Source organism: Chelonia mydas, chromosome 4 (genome assembly GCF_015237465.2).
Source record: "Chelonia mydas isolate rCheMyd1 chromosome 4, rCheMyd1.pri.v2, whole genome shotgun sequence".
NCBI lineage: Eukaryota > Metazoa > Chordata > Testudines > Cheloniidae > Chelonia > Chelonia mydas.
Genome location: NC_057852.1, coordinates 70,006,873 through 70,031,110, shown reverse-complemented (window position 1 = coordinate 70,031,110; position 24,238 = coordinate 70,006,873). Strand labels below are relative to the sequence as shown.

At 41.6% G+C, this 24,238-nt stretch overlaps 1 protein-coding gene across 1 annotated transcript in view; it reads left to right on the top strand.

Moving 5' to 3' along the window:
* SH3RF1 (SH3 domain containing ring finger 1) overlaps window positions 1-24,238 on the top strand; it is a 154,052-nt gene that overhangs the window by 75,120 nt on the left and 54,694 nt on the right. The window contains exons 3-6 of the mRNA XM_037897508.2: window positions 5,735-6,010; window positions 7,499-7,594; window positions 19,481-19,783; window positions 20,760-20,870. Coding sequence (XP_037753436.1) covers window positions 5,735-6,010; window positions 7,499-7,594; window positions 19,481-19,783; window positions 20,760-20,870 — 786 coding nt within the window. The remainder of the gene's footprint in view (window positions 1-5,734; window positions 6,011-7,498; window positions 7,595-19,480; window positions 19,784-20,759; window positions 20,871-24,238) is intronic.

The following is a 24,238-nucleotide window of genomic DNA, read 5'->3' as shown; positions in this document are numbered from 1 at the left end:
TAAAGAGATACATGATAGCTGTTCCAAAGGGCTAGAACTAAAAAAGAGAAGTCTCTTCATGCAGAGTGAACAGTCTAGAAAAGGGCAGAGGCTAGGCCAGACAAGTGCAAGGAATATAGTGAGAGATGAGGTGCTAAAGGAAATTTATGGAGAGACTTAAATATTAAGATGGTAATGTTGAACCAGATCATAAAATGGGAAACCAGTGCAGTTGTCTAAGGTTGTGGGTGAAGTGGTCAAATTTTGTATCTGTGAAAAGCAAACAACAATATTTTATATATGCTGCTGAATTAATTGTGGGAACTTGAGGTGATCATAGAGAAAGGATACACAGTAGTCACAGGTTTCAGAGTAACAGCCGTGTTAGTCTGTATTCGCAGAAAGAAAAGGAGTACTTGTGGCACCTTAGAGACTAACCAATTTATTTGAGCATAAGCTTTCGTGAGCTACAGCTCACTTCATCGGATGCATACTGTGGAAACTGCAGAAGACATTATATATACAGAGACCATGAAACAATACCTCCTCCCATCCCACTCTCCTGCTGGTAATAGCTTATCTAAAGTGATCACTCTCCTTACAAAGTGTGTGATAATCAAGTTGGGCCATTTCCAGCACAAATCCAGGTTTTCTCACCCTCCCCCCCAAACTCACTCTCCTGGTGGTAATAGCCCATCCAAAGTGACCACTCTCTTTACAATGTGTATGATAATCAAGGTGGGCCATTTCCAGCACAAATCCAGGTCCCCCCCCCCAAAAAAAAAAAAAAAAACAAAAACAAAAACAAAAACCCACACACACACAAACTCACTCTCCTGTTGGTAATAGCTTATCCAAGGTGACCACTCTCCCTACAATGTGCATGATAATCAAGGTGGGCCATTTCCAGCACAAATCCAGGTTTTCTCACCCCCCCACCCCCATACACACACAAACTCACTCTCCTGCTGGTAATAGCTCATCCAAACTGACCACTCTCCTTACAATGTGTATGATAATCAAGGTGGGCCAGGTGTAATTGCGTGACCAGAGAGATTGAAGTGTTCTCCGACTGGTTTGTGAATGTTATAATTCTTGATATCTGACTTGTGTCCATTTATTCTTTTACGTAGAGACTGTCCAGTTTGACCAATGTACATGGCAGAGGGGCATTGCTGGCACATATCACATTGGTAGATGTGCAGGTGAACAAGCCTCTGATAGTGTGGCTGATGTGATGAGGCCCTGTGATGGTGTCCCCTGAATAGATATGTGGGCACAACTGGCAACGGGCTTTGTTGCAAGGATAGGTTCCTGGGTTAGTGGTTCTGTTGTGTGGTGTGTGGTTGCTGGTGAGTATTTGCTTCAGGTTGGGGGGCTGTCTGTAGGCAAGGACTGGCCTGTCTCCCAAGATTTGTGGGAGTGTTGGGTCATCCTTCAGGATAGATTGTAGATCCTTAATAATGCGTTGGAGGGGTTTTAGTTGGGGGCTGAAGGTGACGGCTAGTGGCGTTCTGTTATTTTCTTTGTTAGGCCTGTCCTGTAGTAGGTGACTTCTGGGAACTATAACATTCATAAACCAGTCGGAGAACAATTCAGTCTCTCTGGTCACGCAATTACAGACATGAAGGTCGCTATCTTACAACAAAAAAACTTCAAATCCAGACTCCAGCGAGAAACTGTTGAATTGGAATTCATTTGCAAATTGGATACTATTAATTTAGGCTTAAATAGAGACTGGGAGTGGCTAAGTCATTATGCAAGGTAGCCTATTTCCATACAGGAAATGGGGAAGGAAAAAGTTTTAAAGTCAATTATCAGTCCAAGGTTATGGAAAGAGGAGGCAAGTGGAAGATCTGAGTCAAGAACAGAAGTAGATAAAAAAGACTGATGTAGTAAGGATGCTCAAGAAAAGCACTACTGTTTGTCAGGCGTTTTGTTGAAGGAGCTAGAGGCAAAGTTTCAGGTTTACCTGAGCAAGATAGTGTGGATAGGAAGGAGTCACTAAGGCCAGGTCTATGCTAGGAAAGGTTTGCTGGCATAGCTCTACTGGTATAGCAATACTGGCAAAACCTACTGGAGACACAGCTTATACCAGAAAAATACTGCTTTTGCCAGTACAGCTTACTCAGCTTCCCCAAGTGAAACAATTTATACTGGCAAAACCAGTTTTATATTGTTATAACTGTACCTACACTGGGGATTTTGCCCATACAGAAATGCCATAAAAATCACACCTCTAATTGACATTATTGTATTGACAAAGTTTTGAGTATAGCCTGCTTTAAGGTTTTGAAAGGAACATAAAATTGCCAGTTATCAATTTTAAAATGGTAGCTAAGAATAAAGGTAAAGATAAGGTGACTTAGGAAAGATGGGGAAAAATATAAAAGTGGAAAATTTGTGAACCTGTCATTTCTATAGACAAAATATATGAGGTTGGAGAGGGAGCCTCTGCCAGAGAGGTTTTGCTATTCAAGATTTTATACTTAAATCTCTCTCTCTCTCTCTCTCTCTCAGACAATACATAACAAATGCAAATAGCATATGATAGGAGTCTTTTTATGATGTTGTAAAGTTGCTGTTTGTATTTGTTATGTATTGCCTTAATTACATTTTTTTTCCTTTGCTTTAAGGGCTTGGGTACATGTAATGTCCATTTTACTGTCTTGGTTAAAAATAATTAAAATAGTTTGTATAATATAAACTATAGCATAAAAATTCAGATATTGTTATTTAAAAAAAAACCTGAGGCAATAACAGTAAGAAACCTGTATTAGGTACAGTATCTTTAAAAAAAAAAATTAAAATGCATTTAAAACTATTTTCATTGTTGTAGCTGGTCGGGGTAAATGGCAGCTGCAAACATACGGGTAGATGGCAGAGATTTTTCTTCTTAAGCCCTCCTTTCATGTTTAGTCAAGTGAAAGACTCAGAGTGAAATGTAAACTCTGGCTCAGCAGATCTTCAGAGCTCTGTAGCCTGATGAACAACCTCTGAGAGTTTAGAGGGAAGGCAGCAGTTGGTAAAGGTTGTTAAAGGCAAAGGCCAAAAAGGCCTCAGCCGTGACTTGGGTCTCAGATCATCCGGATGAGAGGAATGTGGAGACAGTGCCCTGGTGGGCCGTTGATATATTACACTCAAAGGAATAGTGCTGTGTAATCAAAACCAATTGTTCTGACTTTATCCTTCAGATGTAACAGAAGGAAAAGGCATTTGCTTTATTACTCTTCCGAGTCGTTTAACCATTTATCCTTAATCATTGGCTGTCTAAGTGAGAACAAGAACTTAGTTCATTGAACTTTGTTCTTTTTGAAATTATAGAGTAGAATCCATTTTATCCAATGTGGGAAACCTCCTTTTGAGAAACTTGACATACAAACTGGCCCACTAAGTCTTTGAGTTTCATTGAAAAGGAACATCATACAAAAACACAGCCAGATGTTTGATTGCAGATTAATTTGCATTAGCCTTTATGATACACTCTATAGTATATGATTTGTAGTTCCAATATCCTGAGCAATCAATTAAATAATGTTAAATTAATGAGTCAGTTGCAATTACCAAAACACAATTTCAGCACAACCACTGTTGAGTGGGAGGGCAGAGGGGGGAGAGATAGGGGAGGAGAGGAGTATTTGCCACTTGAATTTTAGAAACACTCTTCAGTGATTACTAGTACTGAAAAAACTAATACTTGGATCAAACCACCTGAGTACAAAGAATATGCATTAACCTTAATATAGTAAATTAATTTATCATAGATTAACTTTTTTTGCAGTTTAGGTGTGTACAGATTTCTTGAAAGATCTATACAAGAATGCTTTCTTCTGAGTTTCTAAATATTGCATCTCAGTGAATTTATTTGGGGTGTATTTTGGACACGGTGGGTGTGGTGGTGTTTTTGGTTTTGTGTTTCTGTTTAATTGTAATATGGTTGTTATAATGATATGGGGCAGTTGTCCATGTGCAACTTATGAATTCTGATTGATGTTATGAAGCTGTTTGTTATATCAGGGAATGCCTCTGTTAAGTGACAATATTTCTTCTCTGTACAGTGTATCAAGGGATGGCTCTCAAGGTGAGGTAATGTTACATAAATCATCCAACGAATAGTGACAGAGTGGTCACCTGTCTTAAGAGTTTCTCAGTAAGAGAGGGAAAACTGATGTAAAAAAATGGGAGAGAGCTGAAAACAAAAGCTAAATATGTAATTTCATCCCCCAAGTTCACATACATACAGTGAGAAGAGGTCCAAAGCGCTAAAAACGGATTTGGGGATTATACTGAATCACAAATTGAGTATGAGTCAACAATGTGAAAAAGGCTAATATAATTCTGGAGTGTATTAAAGTAATTGCCATATCTAAGACATGGGGAGGTCATTCTTGCATCTACTCCGCATTGGTCAGGCCTCGGCTGAAGTACTGTGTTCAGTTTTGGGCTCCATACTTTAAGAAGGATGTGGACAGGTCAGAGAGGGTCCAGAGGAGAGCAACAACAATGGAAAAGTTGAAAAAAACCTGACCTATGAGGAAAGGTAAAAAAAAACTGGGCATGTTTAGTCTTGAGAAAAGAAGACTGGGTGGGAACCTGATAAGTCTTCAGGTATGTTAAGGGCTGTTATAAAGAGGATGGTGATTAATTGTTATCAGGCTCTCTGAAGATAGGACAAGAAGTAATGGACTTAGTCTACAGCAAGGGAGATATAGGTTAGATATTAGAAAAAGATTGCTAACTGTAAGAATAGTTAAGCTCTGGCCTGGGTTATCAAGGGAAGTTGTGGTATCCCCATCATTGGAGGTTTTTAAGAACAGGTTAACAAACACCTGTCAGGTCTAGGTCTGCGGGGTCCTCCCTCAGTGCAGTGGAAAGAATTAGATGACCTTTCAAGGCCCCTTGTAGCCCTTCATTTCTATGATTCTATTAAATTCAAAAAGATTTTGGAGTGGCTTAAGTGGGGAAGATTATCATCAGGTTAGTGACAGAGTTTTCAGATAAGTGCATGCAGGCTTTCCACATTTTTTTGCATTAACCCAATTATGCTGAAATACAACAAAGTCTGAAATATCATCCTTTATTATATTATGCATGTGGGTGAATTTGTGATTTTGTCTGTTCAAATGGATTTTGCCCTGAAAAAAGTGTCCTGTTACAAAATAATACTTTTAAAAACTCTTAATATATAGAATGAATACATATCAAACTCGTAATTGCTGTGTGAGTTCATGCAAGAGAAGAGGAAGAAAATCCAGCTGCACGGTAAAAAATCTAATGTTCTGCTTTAGTGCTGGACAGATCCACATTAGTTGCCTGCAAACAAAAATACTTGCTTTATTTATTTTGTAAAATTCTGGCCAAATTATGTTTCTTGTAGTCTTTGAAAACTCATTATTATTTCTAATCTTCAGAGTACTGGCTGTTAATGACTCTGATTCACTGCAAGCTGCTTTAGAGCTGAATTCTTGCAAAAAAAAATTATTTGTGTATTAACCATGCTTTTTGGTGAGGGATATGTTGTATTTTTCCCTCAAACTCATTATACTAGAACATTTAACACTTTAACTTAGCATATTGAAATTCTGTTAGAATCAGTAGTGTAAAAATTGGCCCTGGTTTTATTGTAGATAATAAATTGTGCTTTATTATATAATTCTTTTTATCTATCAATCTCAAAGCACTTTTCAAAGGTTTGGACAGCATTATCACACCTATTTACAGATAAAATACTAATTTTAGTATTTTTCTTTTTTAGGCTATACCTCAGTTACCATGTGCCAAAGCATTGTATACCTATGAGGGAAAAGAACCTGGAGATCTTAAATTCAATAAGGGTGACATCATCATTTTACGTCGGCAAGTGGATGAAAATTGGTACCATGGAGAAGTCAGTGGTGTCCATGGCTTTTTTCCTACCAACTTCGTTCAGATTATTAAACCTTTACCTCAACCTCCGCCTCAGTGCAAAGCACTTTATGACTTTGAAGTGAAAGACAAGGAAGCAGACAAAGACTGTTTGCCATTTTCAAAGGTAAAAACATGTAGAAACGACTTTTAAAAAAGAAAGGATTTTCTTTGAATAATTATTCATTGACTTAGAATATCTTACATTGTTTCTGTTCTAAAAGTCTTGCCTATACATTCTTCTATAGCTCTGATATGTTAAGAAGCCAAGGATATGTAAGTTCACAGGGCATTTCTTCAATATATACCACTTCTTTTCCTCCCTTAAACCACAGACACTGTTCTCCTCTGAGGATTTCACCACTGAAATTGAGAGTGCAGTTTTTTTAACTGCTTTAATATGCATTCTGAATTTGAGAGAGTCTGAATTGTGAATTTAAAGTATTCACAGTCCAGAGGGAACTTTCACTTATTTTTAAAGTTGTCAGAGTTCATACTAATTGTCAAGTTTTCATTTAATCCAGGGCATTTTTAATACTAACTGTGAGCTTTGTATCACTACATAAGAATAAAAATTGCCTTTTGGAAAAGAGTCAATTCCTTTTGTTTTGTTCCTATTTGAGTTATTTTTCTGTCTTAGAAGGCATGAAATGATGTGAAGTTTTAATAGGAGTACTAAGATTATGAAGAGTAATCTTAAAAGACACTTAACCGTAGCTTGGGGCTGTTTTTTTCAGTTGCCTACAAATTTATAGTACGTTAATTTTTCCAGACTGCACAAAAAATGTTACAAGATCAGACATGTAAACTAGTTAGATGTCTTTACAGCCCTCAGCTATTAAAAATGGAAAGGTCACCTGAAATTATACAAGTGGGAGGTCTTAAATATTCAGTTCTCCCTCTTACGAGACCGGTACAACTACATGTGAACAGAAAATAGCTTTTACTGAACAAAATGTTAGTGCTCCTAAGGATAATCAGCCTAGTTATTATATTGCATTGCAGCTTTGATTTTTAAGTAGTGTGTGCAATGTATGCATTGTTTGTAATCTTCAATTTTATATCAGTGCAAGTGTTTCTTAGCATTTCTGAGCTTTTCAATGAAATAAAAGTTAGTGATGTTTCTAGGGCAAAATAAATTTATTGAGCAAATAATAGCTTCTTTGCAAGCATGCTTAAAACTAAAACTCTGTATTTCAAAGGAGATGATATCAGTTATACTTTCTAAGTTTGCTAATGTTCTTACATGAGGAGAAAAGCAACAGCTGGGAACACGGGGAACAAGCTAGCTTATAAGTAAGGAGAGTTTGAGACTCAATTAGGGATTGATGGAATACACTAGAGTTGGCACAGCAGGCAGTCTGTTGCTCAGGAGAAACTCAAATAACTGACTGAGATTAGTTCTTGGGCTGCTGTGCAGGACTTGACCAAGATGAGGAAGCTCTACTGGAAATCATTTTAATTCCAAAAACTGCAGGTTCATATTGTGAAAATGAAGCTCCTGCTATTGAATTCTTCATGTACCCCTTTGTCTGATGATGCTTGTGTTTTGGAGAGAAATTAAATGAATAGCTTAATTTGAGCTGGGAGACATAATTACTTCATGTTTGTACAGGACGATGTGCTGACTGTGATTCGCCGAGTAGATGAAAACTGGGCTGAAGGAATGCTGGCTGACAAGATAGGGATATTTCCCATTTCGTATGTTGAGGTGAGTAAAGTTGTGCCATCGTATAATAAGCCTTATGAGAAAAGTACTTTAAATAAATAGAAATATGTCTTTCTAAAACTGTAAATGCTGACGATAATTCTAAAACATACAATATTAATCCAATATATGTACATGAGTAAACTGAGTAACCTCATAAACTTGCTGATGCAATGAATGTGCATCCTCACCCTTTTCTCTCCTTACTATTTGTTGCCTTTGTTCATTATATCACATTTAATATTATATTGTAAACCCTTTGACGCAGGGACTTTGCCTTCTTGTGTGTCCTGCGAGGCGCCTGGTCCTTCCCAACCAACACTTACTCACAAAATAGAAAAAATGAATGAATCAGGTATACAATACGCTTCCATTTCTCCCTAATGCCCACCACACCAAAGTAAATGAGCGTCATTGAAGGTCAGCAAATTTAGGCTATTGTGGACCAAACAAGGGAGTGAATTTCAGAGTTGAGGACCCTTTATGTAAAACAGCCTGAAACCTCTCTTTTAGACTTGGGAGTGGAGAGTGCAAATATGGTAAGTTTAAACAGGAAGAGAGGTGGTTTCTTGGGTATATAGGCCCAAATCAGTTACGACTTCATAGGAGAAAGCCAACACCTGAAATTCCATCCAAAAATCGTAATGCAACCAGTACAGGCTATGGAGCACTGGTGTAATAATTATTGTTTGTATTGTAGAAGTGCCTGGAGATCTCAACTGACATTAAGGCCCCATTGTGCTAAGCCGGTGTAAACACATGGTAAAACATACTCCTTGCTGTGAAGACCTTACAGTCTACATAGACAAGACAGAGCACGGGCGAAAAGAAATGTTATCCCCATATTATAGATGCAGAAATGAGAGAGGCTAAGTGCTGTGCCCAAGTACACAGAGGAAGTCTGTGACTCAGCTGGGAATTGGGCCCAGGTCAATGCTTAATTTCATTTATTTATACATTAGCTTTTCTATGTTACTCACCACTGTAGTATCTGAGCAGTCCACATTCATTCAAGAACTTAGCTTCTCAGTACCCCTGTGAGTATGGTCTCCATTGTACAGACAGGGAAACTGAGGTATAGGTTAAGTAATTCGCATAAAGTTACACAGAATGTGGCAGCACCATGTAACTCCTAGTTCTTGTTCGAGTGCTTGTTCATGTTGATTCCAATCAGGTGTGTGCACGCACACATGCACAGTAGTCAGAAGATTTTTCCCCTAGCAGCATCTGTCAGGTTGGCCTGGGCGCCCCTTGGATTCTTGCCTTCATGGTGCTCTATATAGAGTCCTGTTGACCCGCCAACCTATCAGTTCCTTCTTACAGCCAGTGACAGCTGGAACTTCCCTGTGCTCTTGTCTCAACAGGCGTATTTAGCAGTTTCTTACACTGTTCTCCATTAGTTTTCCATTGTTTGTTCATAGATAGTATTTTGTTAGTGTTACATAAGTTTCCTTTGGCCGGGGGGGAATCCGCTTCTATGCTCTCCTGACACCGGGGCATGCCAGGGTCTCTGGGCTTCAAACCCTGCGGCAAGTGTATGTCCAGAAGCAATCCTCACCTCGTGCCTAAAGTGTTTAGGAGAGGGCCATCAGAAGGATTGTCGTGCCATTTGTAAGACCTTTTGGCCCAGGACTTTAAAAGATAGAGAGTAGCACCTGAAGCTCCTGTTGATGGAGGCAGCACTCCTCCCCATGTCCGACCCTGGGTTGACGGACCCTGCACTGAGTACCTCCTCAGTGCAGAGCACTTCAGCATCGTCAGCACGAGCACCTGTGCTGGGTAAGGATAAGGACTCGTGGCACCATCCTGGCTCCACTCATGGCTCACATGCCGCATGCAGTCACCGTTCGCAATCGTTGGTGCTGCAAAAGAAGAGGCCGGAGAGGAGTGGCTCTCCCCCTACTAGGCCTAAGGAGCCTGCTGCTGTGAGAATCGTGTCGGGCCACACTAGTGCTGCTCCACCAATGATGATCGCGCCAAGTCCTGCCCACGTGGAAGGGCGGTTGAGTCCGGACCCTCCTCGCTCACCGAGCCGTGAGCTGCACCTTCCTTCGACACCTGAGGCGTTTGAGGCTGCCCAAGAACTGCTTCAGCTCTCGGCACTGTTCTCTCTCCTCCCAGATGGGACAGGTCATCAGCACCAGTCATACCACGGGCCCATTACCACCCTGCACTATCATTTTGATGCCTCTGGTGCAGCTGGGCCCAGGTGCCTGTGTCAATATATACAGACCCTACACTGAGGGGGTGCGACACCATCTGTGTTGGCACCGGGCCAAGAAATCCAGGTGCTGCAGGACCCCTTGGGTGCAGAAGAAACCTCATGGGGGTCTCTTCCTCGTCCTCGCCAGATGAGGCATTGGCGGGCACGGTGACAGCCCCAGCCTTAGAGGACAACAAGGTTCTGCAGCAATTGTTGCGAAGGGTTGCCGAGGGCCTGGGCATTCAGGCAGAGGAGGTAGTGGAGATGCAGATCCAATGATGGACGACCTCGCCCCCTCCAGACCTGCTTGCACTGCCCTCCAGCGAAGGGCAACAAAAATGATTAGGGGACTGGAACACGAGTTATGAGGAGAGGCTGAGGGAACTGGGATTGTTTAGTCTACGGAAGAGAAGAATGAGGGGGGATTTGATAGCTGCTTTTACCTACCTGAAAGGTGGATCCAAAGAGGATGGATCTAGACTATTGTCAGTGATAGCAGATGACAGGACAAGGAGTAATGGTCTCAAGTTGCAGTGGGGGAGGTTTAGGTTGGATATTAGGAAAAACTTTTTCACTAGGAGGGTGGTGAAACACTGGAATGTGTTACCTAGGGAGGTGGTGGAATCCCCTTCCTTAGAAGTTTTTAAGGTCAGGCTTGACAAAGCCCTGGCTGGGATGATTTAGTTGGGATTGGTCCTGCTCTGGGCAGGGGGTTGGACTAGATGGCCTCCAGAGGTCCCTTCCAACTCTGTTATTCTATGATCTCTGACACCACAAAATCTCTGTGGCAGACCTTGTTGCCCCCTACAGCTAACCACAACGAAAGACACTACTTTGTGCCATCCAAGCGTTACGAGCATTTATACACACATCCCACACCTGACTCTCTCGTGGTCGAAGCTGCCAACCAACGTGAGCATCAGGGCTTCCAGGGACCCTCCCTGAAGAATCATGAGGCGAAAAGGCTTGACCTTTATGGGAGAAAGGTCTACTCCACTGGAGGCCTACAGCTCCGCATTTCAAATCAGCAGGCCATTGTCAGCAGGTACTGCTTCAACACATGCAGGGCAATGGCTAGTTTTGTGGAGCTGTTGCTGCAAGACTCCTGCGCCGATTTTCAGCTCTTGTGGAGGAAAGGAAGCTCATTTCCAGGGCTTCGCTACAAGCTGCACTGGATGCAGCGGATGCAGCTACTCCTGTGATGGCCACAGGCATAGCTGTGAGGAGGGGCTCCTGGCTCCAAGTCTCAGGCTTGCCATATGAGCTCCAACAAATGATTCAGGACCTCCCCTTCGAGGGTTTGGCTCTATCTAAAAGACGGATAAAAGGCTGCAGAGCCTGAAGGATTCAAGAGCCACTCTCAAATCGTTGGGCCTCCATTCTCTGGCTAGACAGCGTAAACATTTTAGGCCACAACCTCCTCCACGGTTCTACCAGCTGCAGAGCCGTCAGGACGGCTTATGGAGGAGGAACAGGAACGGCAGAAGGCAACTGCACCCGTCCTCAGGTCAGAGCTCTGACCAATCTAAACCACCCCCTGGGCCAAAACAGTCCTTTTGAAGGAGCAGACGAGGATGGCGCACCAGATCCCCAACTGGATCCACCCCACCTTACCTTCTCATCTCTACTATCCCCTTTCTACCATGCATGGTCCCCTATCACCTCGGACTGTTGGGTGCTCTGCATGGTAGAGAGGGGATACTCCATCCAATTCTGTGCCCTCGCACCCTTCCATCCCCCTTCCCTGTCCCTCTTCAGGGACCCTTCTCACAAGCAGCTCCTTGTCCAGGAAGTGCAGTTGCTCCTATCTCTAGGGGCAGTAGAGGAGATTCCTCAGGAGCACTGGGGTGAGGGTTTTTATTCCCAGTATTTCCTTATACTGAAAACCAAAGGCAGCCTCAGGCCCATCTTGGACCTGTGAGAACTCAACAAGTTCATGAAGAAACTCAAGTTCTGCATGGTCTCTTTGGCCTCAATCATGATTGGATCCAGCAGACTTGTATGCTGCCCTCGACTCGAAGGATGCATATTTCTATATCATAATCACCCAGCCCCACAGAAAGTACCTAAGGTGTGTGGTGAATGGTACCCACTACGAGTTTACAGTCTTTCCATTTGGCCTGTCAGCAGCACCTCGAGTTTTCACCAAGTGCATAGCAGTCATCTCCGCATTCTCACGCAAGCGCCAGGTACAGGTGTTTCCATACCCTGACAACTGTCTGATCAAGGGCCTCTCCAAGACCCAAGTGGAGGCTCAGGTCAGATTCATCAGAGCCACCTTCGACAACCTGGGTCTCCTTCTGAACGAAGCAAAATCAACTCTGTCCCCCATCCAGAGGATAGAGTTTATAGGGGCAGTACTGGACTCGACCTAAGTCAGGGCATACCTGCCACAAGCAAGGTTTCAGGCCCTGACAGATATCATTCGAGGCACCAGACAGTTTCCCACCACCACAGCAAGAAACTGCCTGAAACTTCTCAGACGCATGGCTGTCTGTACCTACGTGGCGGAGCATGCCAGACACAGGCTTCGACCTCTTCAGTCGTGGCTCACGTCAGTGTATCGCCCAGGCCGGTACAGCTTGGACAGGATCGTGATCTTGCCTCGCCCAGTCATCGACTCCCTCCTGTGGTAGCTCGACCCTCAGGAGGTGTGCTCAGGGATTCCCTTCGCCACTCCGCAGCCATCTCTGTTGCAAGTGACGGACGCATCAGACTTGGGCTGGGGAGCTCATCTGGGAGACCCCAGGACCCAAGGTCTCTGGTCTCAAGCAGACCTGGCTCTCCACATCAAAGTCAGAAAGCTGAGAGCAATGCATCTTGCATGCCAGACCTTCTGTGAACACTTAATGGGACATTGTGTATCAGTTATGAAGGACAATACAACAGCAATGTTTTATATCAACAAATGGGGGGTGCACGCTCCTCTCCCCTGTGCCAGGAAGCCCTCATGCTGTGGAACTTCTGTGTGAAACATTCAATACCCCTGCAAGTGTTGTACCTCCCCAGGGTACAGAACAAACTGGCAGACCACCTCAGCAGGTTGTTTCATGCCTATGAATGATCCCTTTGCCTGAACGTCGTGGTCTCAATCTTCCAGAGGTGGGGCTTTCCCCAGATAGACCTATTTGCCATGTGACACAACAGGAAGTGTCAGCAGTTCTGCTCCTTCCAGAATCACGGCTTGGGCTCTAGAGCGAACGCGTTCTTCCTTCCATGGGAAGGGCATCTCTTTTACGCCTTTCCATCCATACCGCTCATTCACAAGGTACTCCTCGAGATTTGGAGGGAAGGAGCTCAGGTCATATTGATAACACCAGGCCGGTCCCGACAGCACTGGTTACGACATCTCTCCTAGACATGTCTGTGGAAGCCCTGGTCACCCTTCCACTCTTCCCGGACTTTCTGACACAAGATCACAGTTGTCTTCAACATCCGAACCTCGACTTGCTTCACCTTACAGCGTGGAAGCTCCATGGTTGAACCCGATGGAGCTTTCCTGTTCAGACCAGGTCAGAAAAGTCCTCCTTGGCAGCAGGAAATCCTCTACGAGAGCCATCTACTTTGCCAAGTGGAAGAGATTTTCAGTTTGGTTGGCGCAGCGCCATTCACCCCTGACGCTAGCCTCAGTGCTGCTCATTTTGGACTACCTCCTCCATCTGAAGCAGCAGGGGCTTTCGTTGTCTTCAATAAGGGTGCACTTAGTCGCCATATCGGCTTTCCATCCAGGCGCAGGGGGCTGCTCGGTGTTTGCTAACCCTATGGTCAGCTGATTTTTAAAAGGACTTGACAGACTGTACCCTCATGTCCGACAGCCTGTCCCAGCCTGGGACCTCAACCTGGTCCTCTCTAGGCTCATGGGACCACCCTTCGAACTGTTGGCAACATGCTCCCTGCTCTATCTCTCTTACAAGGTGGTGTTCCTGGTAGCAATAACCTCGGTCAGGAGGGTGTCTGAGCTCAGGTCCCTAACGTCAGAGCCTCCCTACACTGTGTTCTATAACGACAAAGTTCAGCTCAGACCTCATCCTGCTTTCCTCCCGAAGGTTGTGTCACAGTTTCATATCAACCAGGACATCTTTCTCCCGGTGTTCTACCCTAAGCCTCATTCCAGCAGCAGGGAGCAGAGACTACACGCTCTGGATGTCCACAGGGCGCTAGCCTTTTACATCGAGAGAACAAAACCATTCAGAAAAATCAGTCCAGTTATTCATGGCAGTGGTGGACAGAATGAAAGGTCTGCCGGAATTGTCACAACGCATCTCATCATGGATAGCGTCCTGTATTCATGAGTGCTACAACCTGGCAGGGGTTCCTGCATCGCCGATCACTGCGCACTCCACCAGTGCGCAGCTTCATCAACAGCGTTCCTGGCTCAGGTTCCCACTCAGGAAATCCACAGAGCAGCAATGTGGTCCTCCATGCATACTCTCGCCACACACTATATGATTATCCAGCAGACCAGAGATGATGCAGCCTTTGGACGAGCAGTGCTCCAATCAGTGGACGACTCCAATCCCACCACCTAAACTTGGGCTTGTGAATCACCTGATTGGAATAGAGATGAACAAGCACTCAAAGAAGAAAAAAACAGTTACTGACCTTCTCGTAACTCTTGTTCTTTGAGATGTGTTGTTCATGTCCATTCCAATACCCACCCTCCTACCCCACTGTCGGAGTAGCCAGCAAGAAGGAACTGAGGGGGTGGCAGGTCGACAGGCCTCTATATTGAGCGCCAGGAATACCAGTTATCCAGTCAAGACCAATCAGTATTGTGGCAAATTGCTGGCACAATTATGATGGGTCCTGCACTTCCTCTTCTTGTGTGTGGGGGGGTGTTCAGGGCGCAGTTTCCTGCCCCTGAACTAGGGTATCTACTGTCCCACTAGTAACCCGCCCTCTACTCCAGGTCCCAGCCCAGAGGCCCTAGGGATAGTGGCAAACCACTTGAACTAGTGCTTCCCCTGGGCTATTTCCCTCTCCTGCTCTTCAGCTTGTGGGCTTCCTGCCCTCTCTCTGCACAAGCCACATGTCTCTTTACCTAGGGTCTTGGTCTTCTCCAAATTCTCTTGTACTTCAACTCCTTCACACTGCTCTCTGCTCCAACTCCAAACCACTCTGCTGCAACTCCTTCACCTGGCTGACTGAAGCAGGGGGGGTTTATCAGGTGACTGGCTTTAGGTGCTCTAATTGGCTTCAGGTGCTTTTAATTAATCTATAGAAACCCTTCTTCCCTCTACATGGAATAAGGCTTCTCGTCATCCCGGGTCTTACATATCTTTCCTATATCACTCTCCTGCTGCCTTCTGGCCATGCTGTATCACAGTATGCATAGTCTATAGTGCTGAGTACAATGTACATTCTTAAATAAACTCCAAATTTGATCCTTCTTTCTTTCTTCAACAATTAATGAAATCCACATAGGCTTTCCTTCAAATATAAAGATTTTTTAAGTCTCCAGTAACAGCTAGAAAGTAAAGTGATACATATAATGGAGTAAAAAGTTTTTTGGGAAACACTTTTCAGTTATAGGGCATATAGAGAGGAAAATATTATTTTCAGATTTCTGAAATGTGCAGTAACTTGTTGAAACTGCAGTGGAATGAATGGCAGGCACTCTTACAATAATCCACCTGTAGTCTTTAAAAAAGTGAATCTATGCCAAATGCACAAAACATACAAGTATTAACAATACAAGTGAAATGTTCATTTTGGTAGAATTTTAAAAAGATAGTATAATGTCTAATGCATCCATCCCTTAGTTTACGAGTTTAGTCACTGAGAACTCAAGATTTACCTACCAAATTAGTCATGTTCCTTACTAGCCCTCTTCTTCCTGCCCTAGCCCCAACCCATCAAAAAAGTAGTTTGAAACATGTTTCATTTTTTAATTATTTCCATTCCTTTTAGGGAGGTTGAATTCCTGACTCAGTACTTTTAAAATCTTGCATTTATTAGGCTAGACTTGCTGTTGATTAGACAAAGTAGTCTTAATTATAGTGTTGGGGAAAAAATTAGTCTCTTCTAGTAATATTAAATCAAGAACAGTCGAATTAAACGTTTTATATAAACTTGCCTTCACTTGTCTTGTCAGCCTGGAATGTACAATGGAAAAATTATTCAAAAGTCAATGTTTTTCATTGCTTTCAGAAAGAGTACTTCATGTTCTTAATGGAAAAATCATACTCTGGTACATGTCAAATTTATTTAAAGAGAAGTATTCATTGTAAATAACCTTTACATTCACATTGAAAAGGTCCTCAAAATAGATAAGCCAAGGGAAATAAATGGGTCTTGAAGTGTGCCCTAAAAGTAGCCTGTTTGGGAATTTCACAATCAAGGATCCTTGACTGAGAGAGACTTAGCCCCAGCCTAATGCTGAATGAAAGTGCTGAGATGAAACTTAGCTAACTGTTCGTACCAGAAAAGGCTAAAGGGCAATAAATTCATTGTAGCCTATATGGTGAAGGTCTTCAGTTCTGTAATTTCTACATTCTCATGAATACAAACTTTAGAACAATCACTAAAAACATATATAACCAATTCATACAAGCTTTCTTAAGCACTATCGAAAACCACTCTTGCACTCACCATTTGCAATTGGACACCAGATTTATTTATATACGCACACCTATACTAAATCCCTTACAGTACTACCTACAATGTAACTTATGAAAGCCATAGCAATTCTATATTGATCATGAAAACACATGAATATATAATCAGTAAATTCTAGTCAGAGTTCAAGTGTGCCCATTGGTATTCAGGTTGAAGGTGGGCTGTGCGTGGTAGATGACAGGTGGTTGAGGTTGAGAAGAGGGAACTAATAAATGGAACATAAATGTGGTGTGGCTTATTTCCTCGTGCTTTGTAGTTAGGGATGGGGATGTATGCTTCACTGATCCTCTGATGTGTCTGCAGCTCAGGCACACGAGAGCAGACTGGATGAGCTCTCCCTTTCCTATCCCAAGGAAGAAGCGAGCAGCTATACTCTGTAACTGTTACAGTCTCCAGATTGTTTTTAAGGAAAGGCCAATAGCCAGTGCATTCCACGGTTTAGCCTATATGCTGCTCTTTTGTGTTTGTTTCCCTGCCTAAGAGAGCTCAGCAGATTCCGTACGCTTGACTAATCTTGGATTAATCCCATAAACATGCCAAAAATCTTTCTCTAATTTGGGGTTCCCTCTAAATAGAGGAAACAGATCCTGCAGGCATTATTAGTTTCAGAAAGTAAACAAACATAATTAAGTGGAACAATTACCTGAGGAAGCTTTTAGCAGTGGTTTTTGAGACCCTTGGGTAAGCCTTTCACTCATTTAATTGCTCTTCCCCAATAGGTGATTCTTGCTTTATAAATGAAATATTGGTTTTCTTTCTGTAATTCTGGGTCATCTGGGAACAAAATCTTCATTACATACATTGCAGACAGAATAGAAATGGATGGGAATTTAAACTATCATTGCCATTGTTTAAAACATGTTTTGCTAGGAGTTAGGATCTGCATATTCTTGTGAATGATATGAAGAATTTTAATCTGAGATGGAAGAATAAAATGGATATGAGTACAAAATCTGCAGTATGTCTAATCCTCACAGTGCCTAGCTACTTATCCAGTCTGCAGGATAGGACCATGAGAATTCAAGTGGCAGAGCAATTTTCTTCAGCTTCTTGTTAACATTTTTTTTCTTGCTTTGTGTCCTCCAGCCCACGTATCTGGAATTTAATCAATTTAAAGCACTGTAATAAATTAGCATAAAATGTTTCCCTTAGCTTCTTAAAAACATGTTTTTAGTCTTTTTATAAAATGTTGAATCTCAATACTAAATAAGGAGCACGGTTTTGCAAATTCATTGGCAGAGCTGTGTGTATAACCATTATGGTTAGGCTCTTTCTACAATGGAACAGGACTGCCCTAGGTTATCTGTGGCCTTGCCTGCACTAACAGTCTTTGAAAGATATAATTCATCACCAATGGTAGCAACAGGGGAAGTCATAGTATACACAGGTCTTGGAAATGTTTACCACCATGTTGTTTAATCCTGTGTCTTCTGTGAAATTCCTATTGCTCTTCTCTACTCCATTCAAAACACTAAAATCATCTTCAGGATTATTGCTCTGACCATGTCATCCCACCCTTTGAATGCCTCCACTGACTCCCCCTTTCCATGACACTAAGTTCAAACCTTTTGTCCTTGCCTTCCAGGCATTCCACAGCTCTGCCCTTTCCTGCTTATCTGCTTTTGTCCGTTTTAATGTTGATCCTCCACTACTCTGGCAATTCCAGCCTTTACCCCCATTTATCTGTTTCTCCCACATGTGTTTTTTTCTACACACTCACACTGGCATTGAATTTCCTCCCTGAACAGATCCTTCAGATCCCAGTTGAAGACTCATTTGTATTATGAAGTCTGCATGAAATTTGCCAACTAATACTGGCTAAAGTAGAAGTCAGTTGGGGATAGTTAATATTTTTAATAAAGTCTGTATATGTATGCATGTGGGCATATTTGTACACACATGTACAAGCACACACTATTTTGATAGTATATTTTATCCCTATCTCCCACCTTTTGTATAGTACTTATCTTCTTAGATTGTAAGCTGTTCAGGGCATGGGCTGGCTTCCTTTGTGTGGACAGCACCTAGCTCAGTGTGGGGGCTGCCAGAATACAAATAATACAATAATTATATAGTGAGGTTTTGGTAAAATAAAGCATTTTTTTAAACTTCCCCTGAACATAGCAGGAGTCTTGTGGCTCCCAGGAAAATGGCTAAGGCAAATAAAGAAAAGACTATGCTGAGGTGAAAAAACAGTGACTCCATAGTAAATAATCCTATACTTTCCTCTTGATTGTTCTTACTTGGTTCTTCATGGAAAAAATATGCCTCCCTGCCCCGCCACCCCCTGGCAAAATACAAACGAATTTTCCAAATAGAGGTTATTCACACTAAAAATTGGCATTATTTTTAATGAGGATTAATATGTTTAAAGAAGCACTTGCAGTCTACTTGTATTGATGTACTTTAGTTCGTGAATGAATGTGTTTCCCTATACTGCTTCTTACAACAGTTTTAAGCTATACATAGAAATTCCTGGCAGTTAATAACATGGTTTTATGAAGAATAAACTCTTACCCTTCTCAATTTTATTTTATTTTATCTAGTGTTAATCTTCTGACTGTCAGAAGATTACAATGCCCAAGATTCTTTATTTCTTTATTACAGAGACAGGATTTAGTTGCCTACTTAATATAGTGTAATTTATCATAATGGACAAGATATTAATGGATAAATTAAAACCAAAAGTCTGTTGCTTTTATTACTGCTTCTGCTAATCAAACATGCAAGAGTTGTGAAATCCATTAACAGAAGTGACCACAAAAGCATTAGGTCTTCAGGCTTGTGTCGTATCTCTTTGGAAAAGCTCAAAAGACTTAGTGTGGAATGACCATGTCAAACTTCACTTAAGTAGGTTATAGTGAAAGACTTGTACCTGTAGGGCATCTAGTTGTAGGGTGAGTCAGTACATCATAAAGAGTTCTGAATTCTATAGTTTTCGGTTTGATTCTTATTTATGAATAAAAGTAAAATCTAGAAGTGTTTCTTCTGTCTAGTCAACTACTTCTTTAATTTTCTTAAATTAAAGATTTCTAAAATCATTTCTTAATGTGTTGGTTGTTTTGCAGTTTAATACGGCAGCCAAGCAGCTGATAGAGTTGGATAAGCCCTCAGGTTCTGTTGTTGACTCTGGAGAAGGTACCTCTGGGGCATCCCACAACAATTCAGTCCAAAAGCACACTGATACAAAGAAGAACACCAAAAAACGGCATTCCTTTACCTCCCTTACCATGTCCAACAAGTCCTCGCAGTCTTCTCAAAACCGTCACTCAATGGAAATAAGTCCTCCTGTCCTCATCAGCTCCAGTAACCCCACAGCGGCTGCCCGAATAAGTGAACTGACAGGCCTCTCCTGCAGTGCTCCTTCTCAGGTAAGCTACCTGAAATTAAATACAAAACATTTCATACATTTTAATGATTATTCTAAAGCATTTTTGTCATAATAAAGGCTTCAAATCCTTTTCAAACTAAACATATGTAATAAATTATATGTAAAGGGATGTTTTCTACTAGTTTAGGCTCCAAATTTAGGGGTTTGGGGGGATTTTTTTTTTGTGCAAAGCCTATTGTAATGTGAATAGAAAGGTTTTTCAGTTTAAGCATTCTGTTCAAGTGCTGTAAATAAAAGAAAACCATCAGCAGATTTATTATAATATATGGGAACAAGAAACTGGACTACTCAGTTGAATTTTGTCCAAATTGAATAAAATACTGAAAATTAACAAAGAGCACACATGGTAAAAGATAAATTTGATTTCAGAAACTCTTGGACTTTGAACAATCTCTGATGTTATTTCTGATACTGATAAGGGAGAGTATTAGATTATATCTGATTCTATTTTTAAAATCCTTGAGTGTTCTTCTAATGTCTTGATTACACATTACTGTCTTTGATGAACAATCTTCTGTATTACAGTACTTGTAAAGTTGACAGTTGTGGGGAGAATATATTAAAGAAAGCTATAAAATGCTAAGAGGATTTCACATAAAGCTTACAAACTAATTAAATGTTTTATATTTAAACTCATTTGCTCTCTGCTATTAAGAGAAAAATAAACATATAGTGTTTTTCACCCAGTTAGTTGCATGTATATCTCCCAATTTTTCTGAAAGATCATTTCTGTCTTATATAGAGCCTGAAAGATTAGCAGTGTCATCTAATACAAATATTCTATGTAAATTACTACCAGAGAGTCAAAGTAACAAGCTAAAGTTGCTGATGGTGGTATTCACAGAAGAGTGCTGGTAGTACATTAATCAAAAAGTGTACCAATCTACCATGACAAGATATTGTTTTAGGAAGTACCTAAAACTGACAGCAATCTTTTTTTTTTTTTTTTTTGACAGGTTCATATCAGTACCACAGGACTAATTGTGACCCCACCCCCTAGCAGCCCGGTTACAACTGGGCCTTCATTTACCTTCCCATCTGAGGTCACCTACCAAGCTGCTCTTGGCGTAAGTAGCATTTGACAAAACTGAGGCTCCTTGTGCATCTTTTGTCTCCATTGTCATTCTCCTTTCTGCAGTTCTGGTAAACTAGTTAGAAACTTTTGGGTTGTTTGATGTGATTACATCTGTGATAGGTAGTAGCACACATTGAACTATGGCAAAAGTTTGGCACTAAAGATCCTGGACAACAATGCCTTTCATTCCGCAGTCTTGCTCTGCCTTGCTGTGGAGTAAGTATGAGAAGCATACTCCTGCCCCTTCCCAAGAGAACAACATTTTTACTCAACGTGAGTCCGAAAGCAAATTAAGAAAAAGGGGAAAGAAATGTCTTATGAAGAGCAACTTGCTTGAATCCTCAACTTCTGGATCTTTGTCCCTCCTGCATTCAGTACCCAGAACTATCATGAAACAATCCCTGAATCATCTGCTGTACCTGGGTCTTCCATTTCTAAATCAGATGAGCCTATTTTGATTATCCTGTCTGACCTCTCTGAATATCAAATACTATAGTCGCATTTGCAGCAAAGTCTGTTAGCTCTTCTGTTTTCATAGATTCAGTTTTTAAGGCCAAAAGGGGCCATTCTTATAATTTAGTCTGACCTCCACATAAAACAGGCTGTATACCTTTCCTGAATTAATTCCTTTTGCAAATCCAATAGCTGTGGTTGAACTAGAGCATATCTGTTAGAAGAACATCCAATCTTGATTTTAAAATTTCCAGTGATGGAGAATCCATAACAGCCCCTGTAAGTTGCTCCAATGGTTAATTACCCTCTCTGTTAAAAATTTGCACGTTTTTTCTAGTCTCAGTTTGTATATCTTCAACTTCCAACCATTGAGCTTTTTTATACCTTTGTCTGACAGATTGAAGAGGCCTCTATTTTAAAATTTCTGTTCCCTATGTAGGCACTTGTAGACTGTGATTAAGTTATCCCTTAACCTTCTCTTGAACAAGCTGTGACATACCAGGGTACAATCCAGACTGAGTAGCTGTGTCACCCCTGCCCTGTAACCTGTGGTGCCCTTTACAATGTTTTGCTGCTGTGGCCCCCAACCTAGACTGTTCACAAACAACCTCCAGCATGTAAGTCACTCCCAGCTATGTCTGTGAGTGTTGTGCAGCCAGCCACACCTTGGCTCTTACTAGCCTTAAAAATTATTATAGGGTGATCCGAACACAATCCCAGTCCCATATTTTTCCCCAGAAACATAAGGCCTTGTGAGGCAGTGTCCATGCAACAGTGCCCCCCTGGACAAACAGGCAGGCGTGGCTCTGCAGCAGGGCGGTCAGTCCATTCTTGGTGTCCAGGAATCTGGAAACTCTCTTTGTTCTCAGGTCTGCCAGTGAGTTGGTAATGGAACTTAGGCCAACGCACTCCTCTGGGTTCCAGTTCAGGGCCCTCAGGCTAGACAAGTAGAATAAGGATTTGCCGATTCTGACAGTGCCCTGAGCTCCTTTCTACCTTCCCTCAGGCCTTTGTAGGCTCTTCAATCTGTTGGCCTGTTTGCTGCTTTTCTGGGGTGTTTGTCCCTGGGCGTCTCTCTAGCACAGACGTTCCTTTTTCCAGTCTGCTCACTTTCCTGTTAGCCTCCCCCCTCTTCTGCTTCCCAGCCCTTTTATTCTCCCAGCTGCTGTGAAACTGCAGATCAGCAGTGGCCAGCAGTGCCTGTATTACCCATTTGGTTGCTGGGCTAGCATGTGGCACATACACCCCAAGATAGTCCTGTTCTGCCCCGCTGCTCCTGGACCATACGAATATAGTAAGTCCATTATTTCTTTAAGGGAATTATATGCTCACAATTTGTTACTCCAAATGACATTACCCAGTACTTCAGTTTGAGCACACTGGATTAGATCAAACAATAAAAAAAGTTTATTAACTAAAAAGAGAGAGATTTTAAGTGAAAGTAATGAGGCATAAAAGTGAGAAATAGTTAAAGGAAAAATAAAGATAAAACACTTACTGGTGCCTAACTTAAGAAACTATATAGATTCAAAGCAAAGTTTTCTCACCACATGCTTTCAGCAGTCTTACTGACCAAAGTCTTTAGGTCAGGACCTCTCTCACAGAGTCCAGTGGCTGCTTTCTTTGTCTCCTCAGGTACAGTGAATGCAATGGGCAGGGAGAGAAAAAGAGGTGCATTGGAATGTTTGTGCCTCCTTTTTATAGTTTCAGTCCCCCTCTTGAAAAAATTTCCACCTGAGATCCAGGAGTCTCATTCCCTCCTGGTTTTTTCACCTGTTTGAACTTCCTTTGTCTTCCCTTCCTGCTTGATGACTCTGTTTACTGCTTAAATGTAAATTAAGGCAAGCACACATTTCTTTGTTTAGGACAGACCGGTTTGCCAGCTTCTGTTTGGGCAGGGCTCTGGGGTTTGGAACATGTATTGTTAACACCACACAGGGGAATCTTTTAACTTCACGTACAGTGTTGCCACACATATTTTACCAGGACAATACTGGCCAGCAGATTTTGAGTTTTCAAATGATACCTACAGGCATACTTTGTACAAAGATTATTACAGTAGCATGTAGGGTATGAATACAGGGTATATTCCATCATACAAGCTAAATAAATTCAGCTCCTTGCATCTCTCATTAAAAGGCATGTTTTCCAGTCCTTTACTTATTCTCCTGGCTCTTCTCTGAATCCTCTCCAGTTTTTCAACATCCTTGAATTGTGGACACCAGAACTGGACACAGTATTCCAGTGGTAGGTGCACCTGTGCCAAATACAGAGGTAATATAACCTCCCTATTCTTATCCGATATTTCTTTGTTTGTACATCCAAAGACTTCATTAGACCTTTTGGCCATAGTGTTGCACTGAGAGCTCATTTTCAGTTTATTATCCACCATGATCCTCAAGTCTTTTCAAGTTACTGCTTCCCATGATAGCATCCCCCATTCTGTAAGTATGGTCTTCATTCTTTGTTCCTGAAGGTAAGATCTTACATTTGGCCATATTGAAACACATATTGCTGATTGTTGAGATCCAGACCATGTTGAACAGTTCCTGTCCTTTTCATTACTTACCAGTCCCCAATCTTTTTATCATTTCCAAATTTTATCAGTAATGATATTCTTTTAATTTCTTCTGTTCTATTCTATGAAGATTCTTACACCACTCTCATCACTGTAATATCTGAGCACTTTCCAGTAGTGCATAAAGTTACTTGATTAATATATGTCATGCTTTTGTTCTCTCATCTACTCCCCGGAGGGAGAAGGGTTTTTGTTTTGGGAATATTTTTATATTCTATAATATTATAAAATTATAATAGATAGATATAGATATATGGGCTGTCAGTCACAGTTATCTCAAGCAATGAACCCAAAACAAATTAACTGGATTAAAAAAATTAATCCCGATT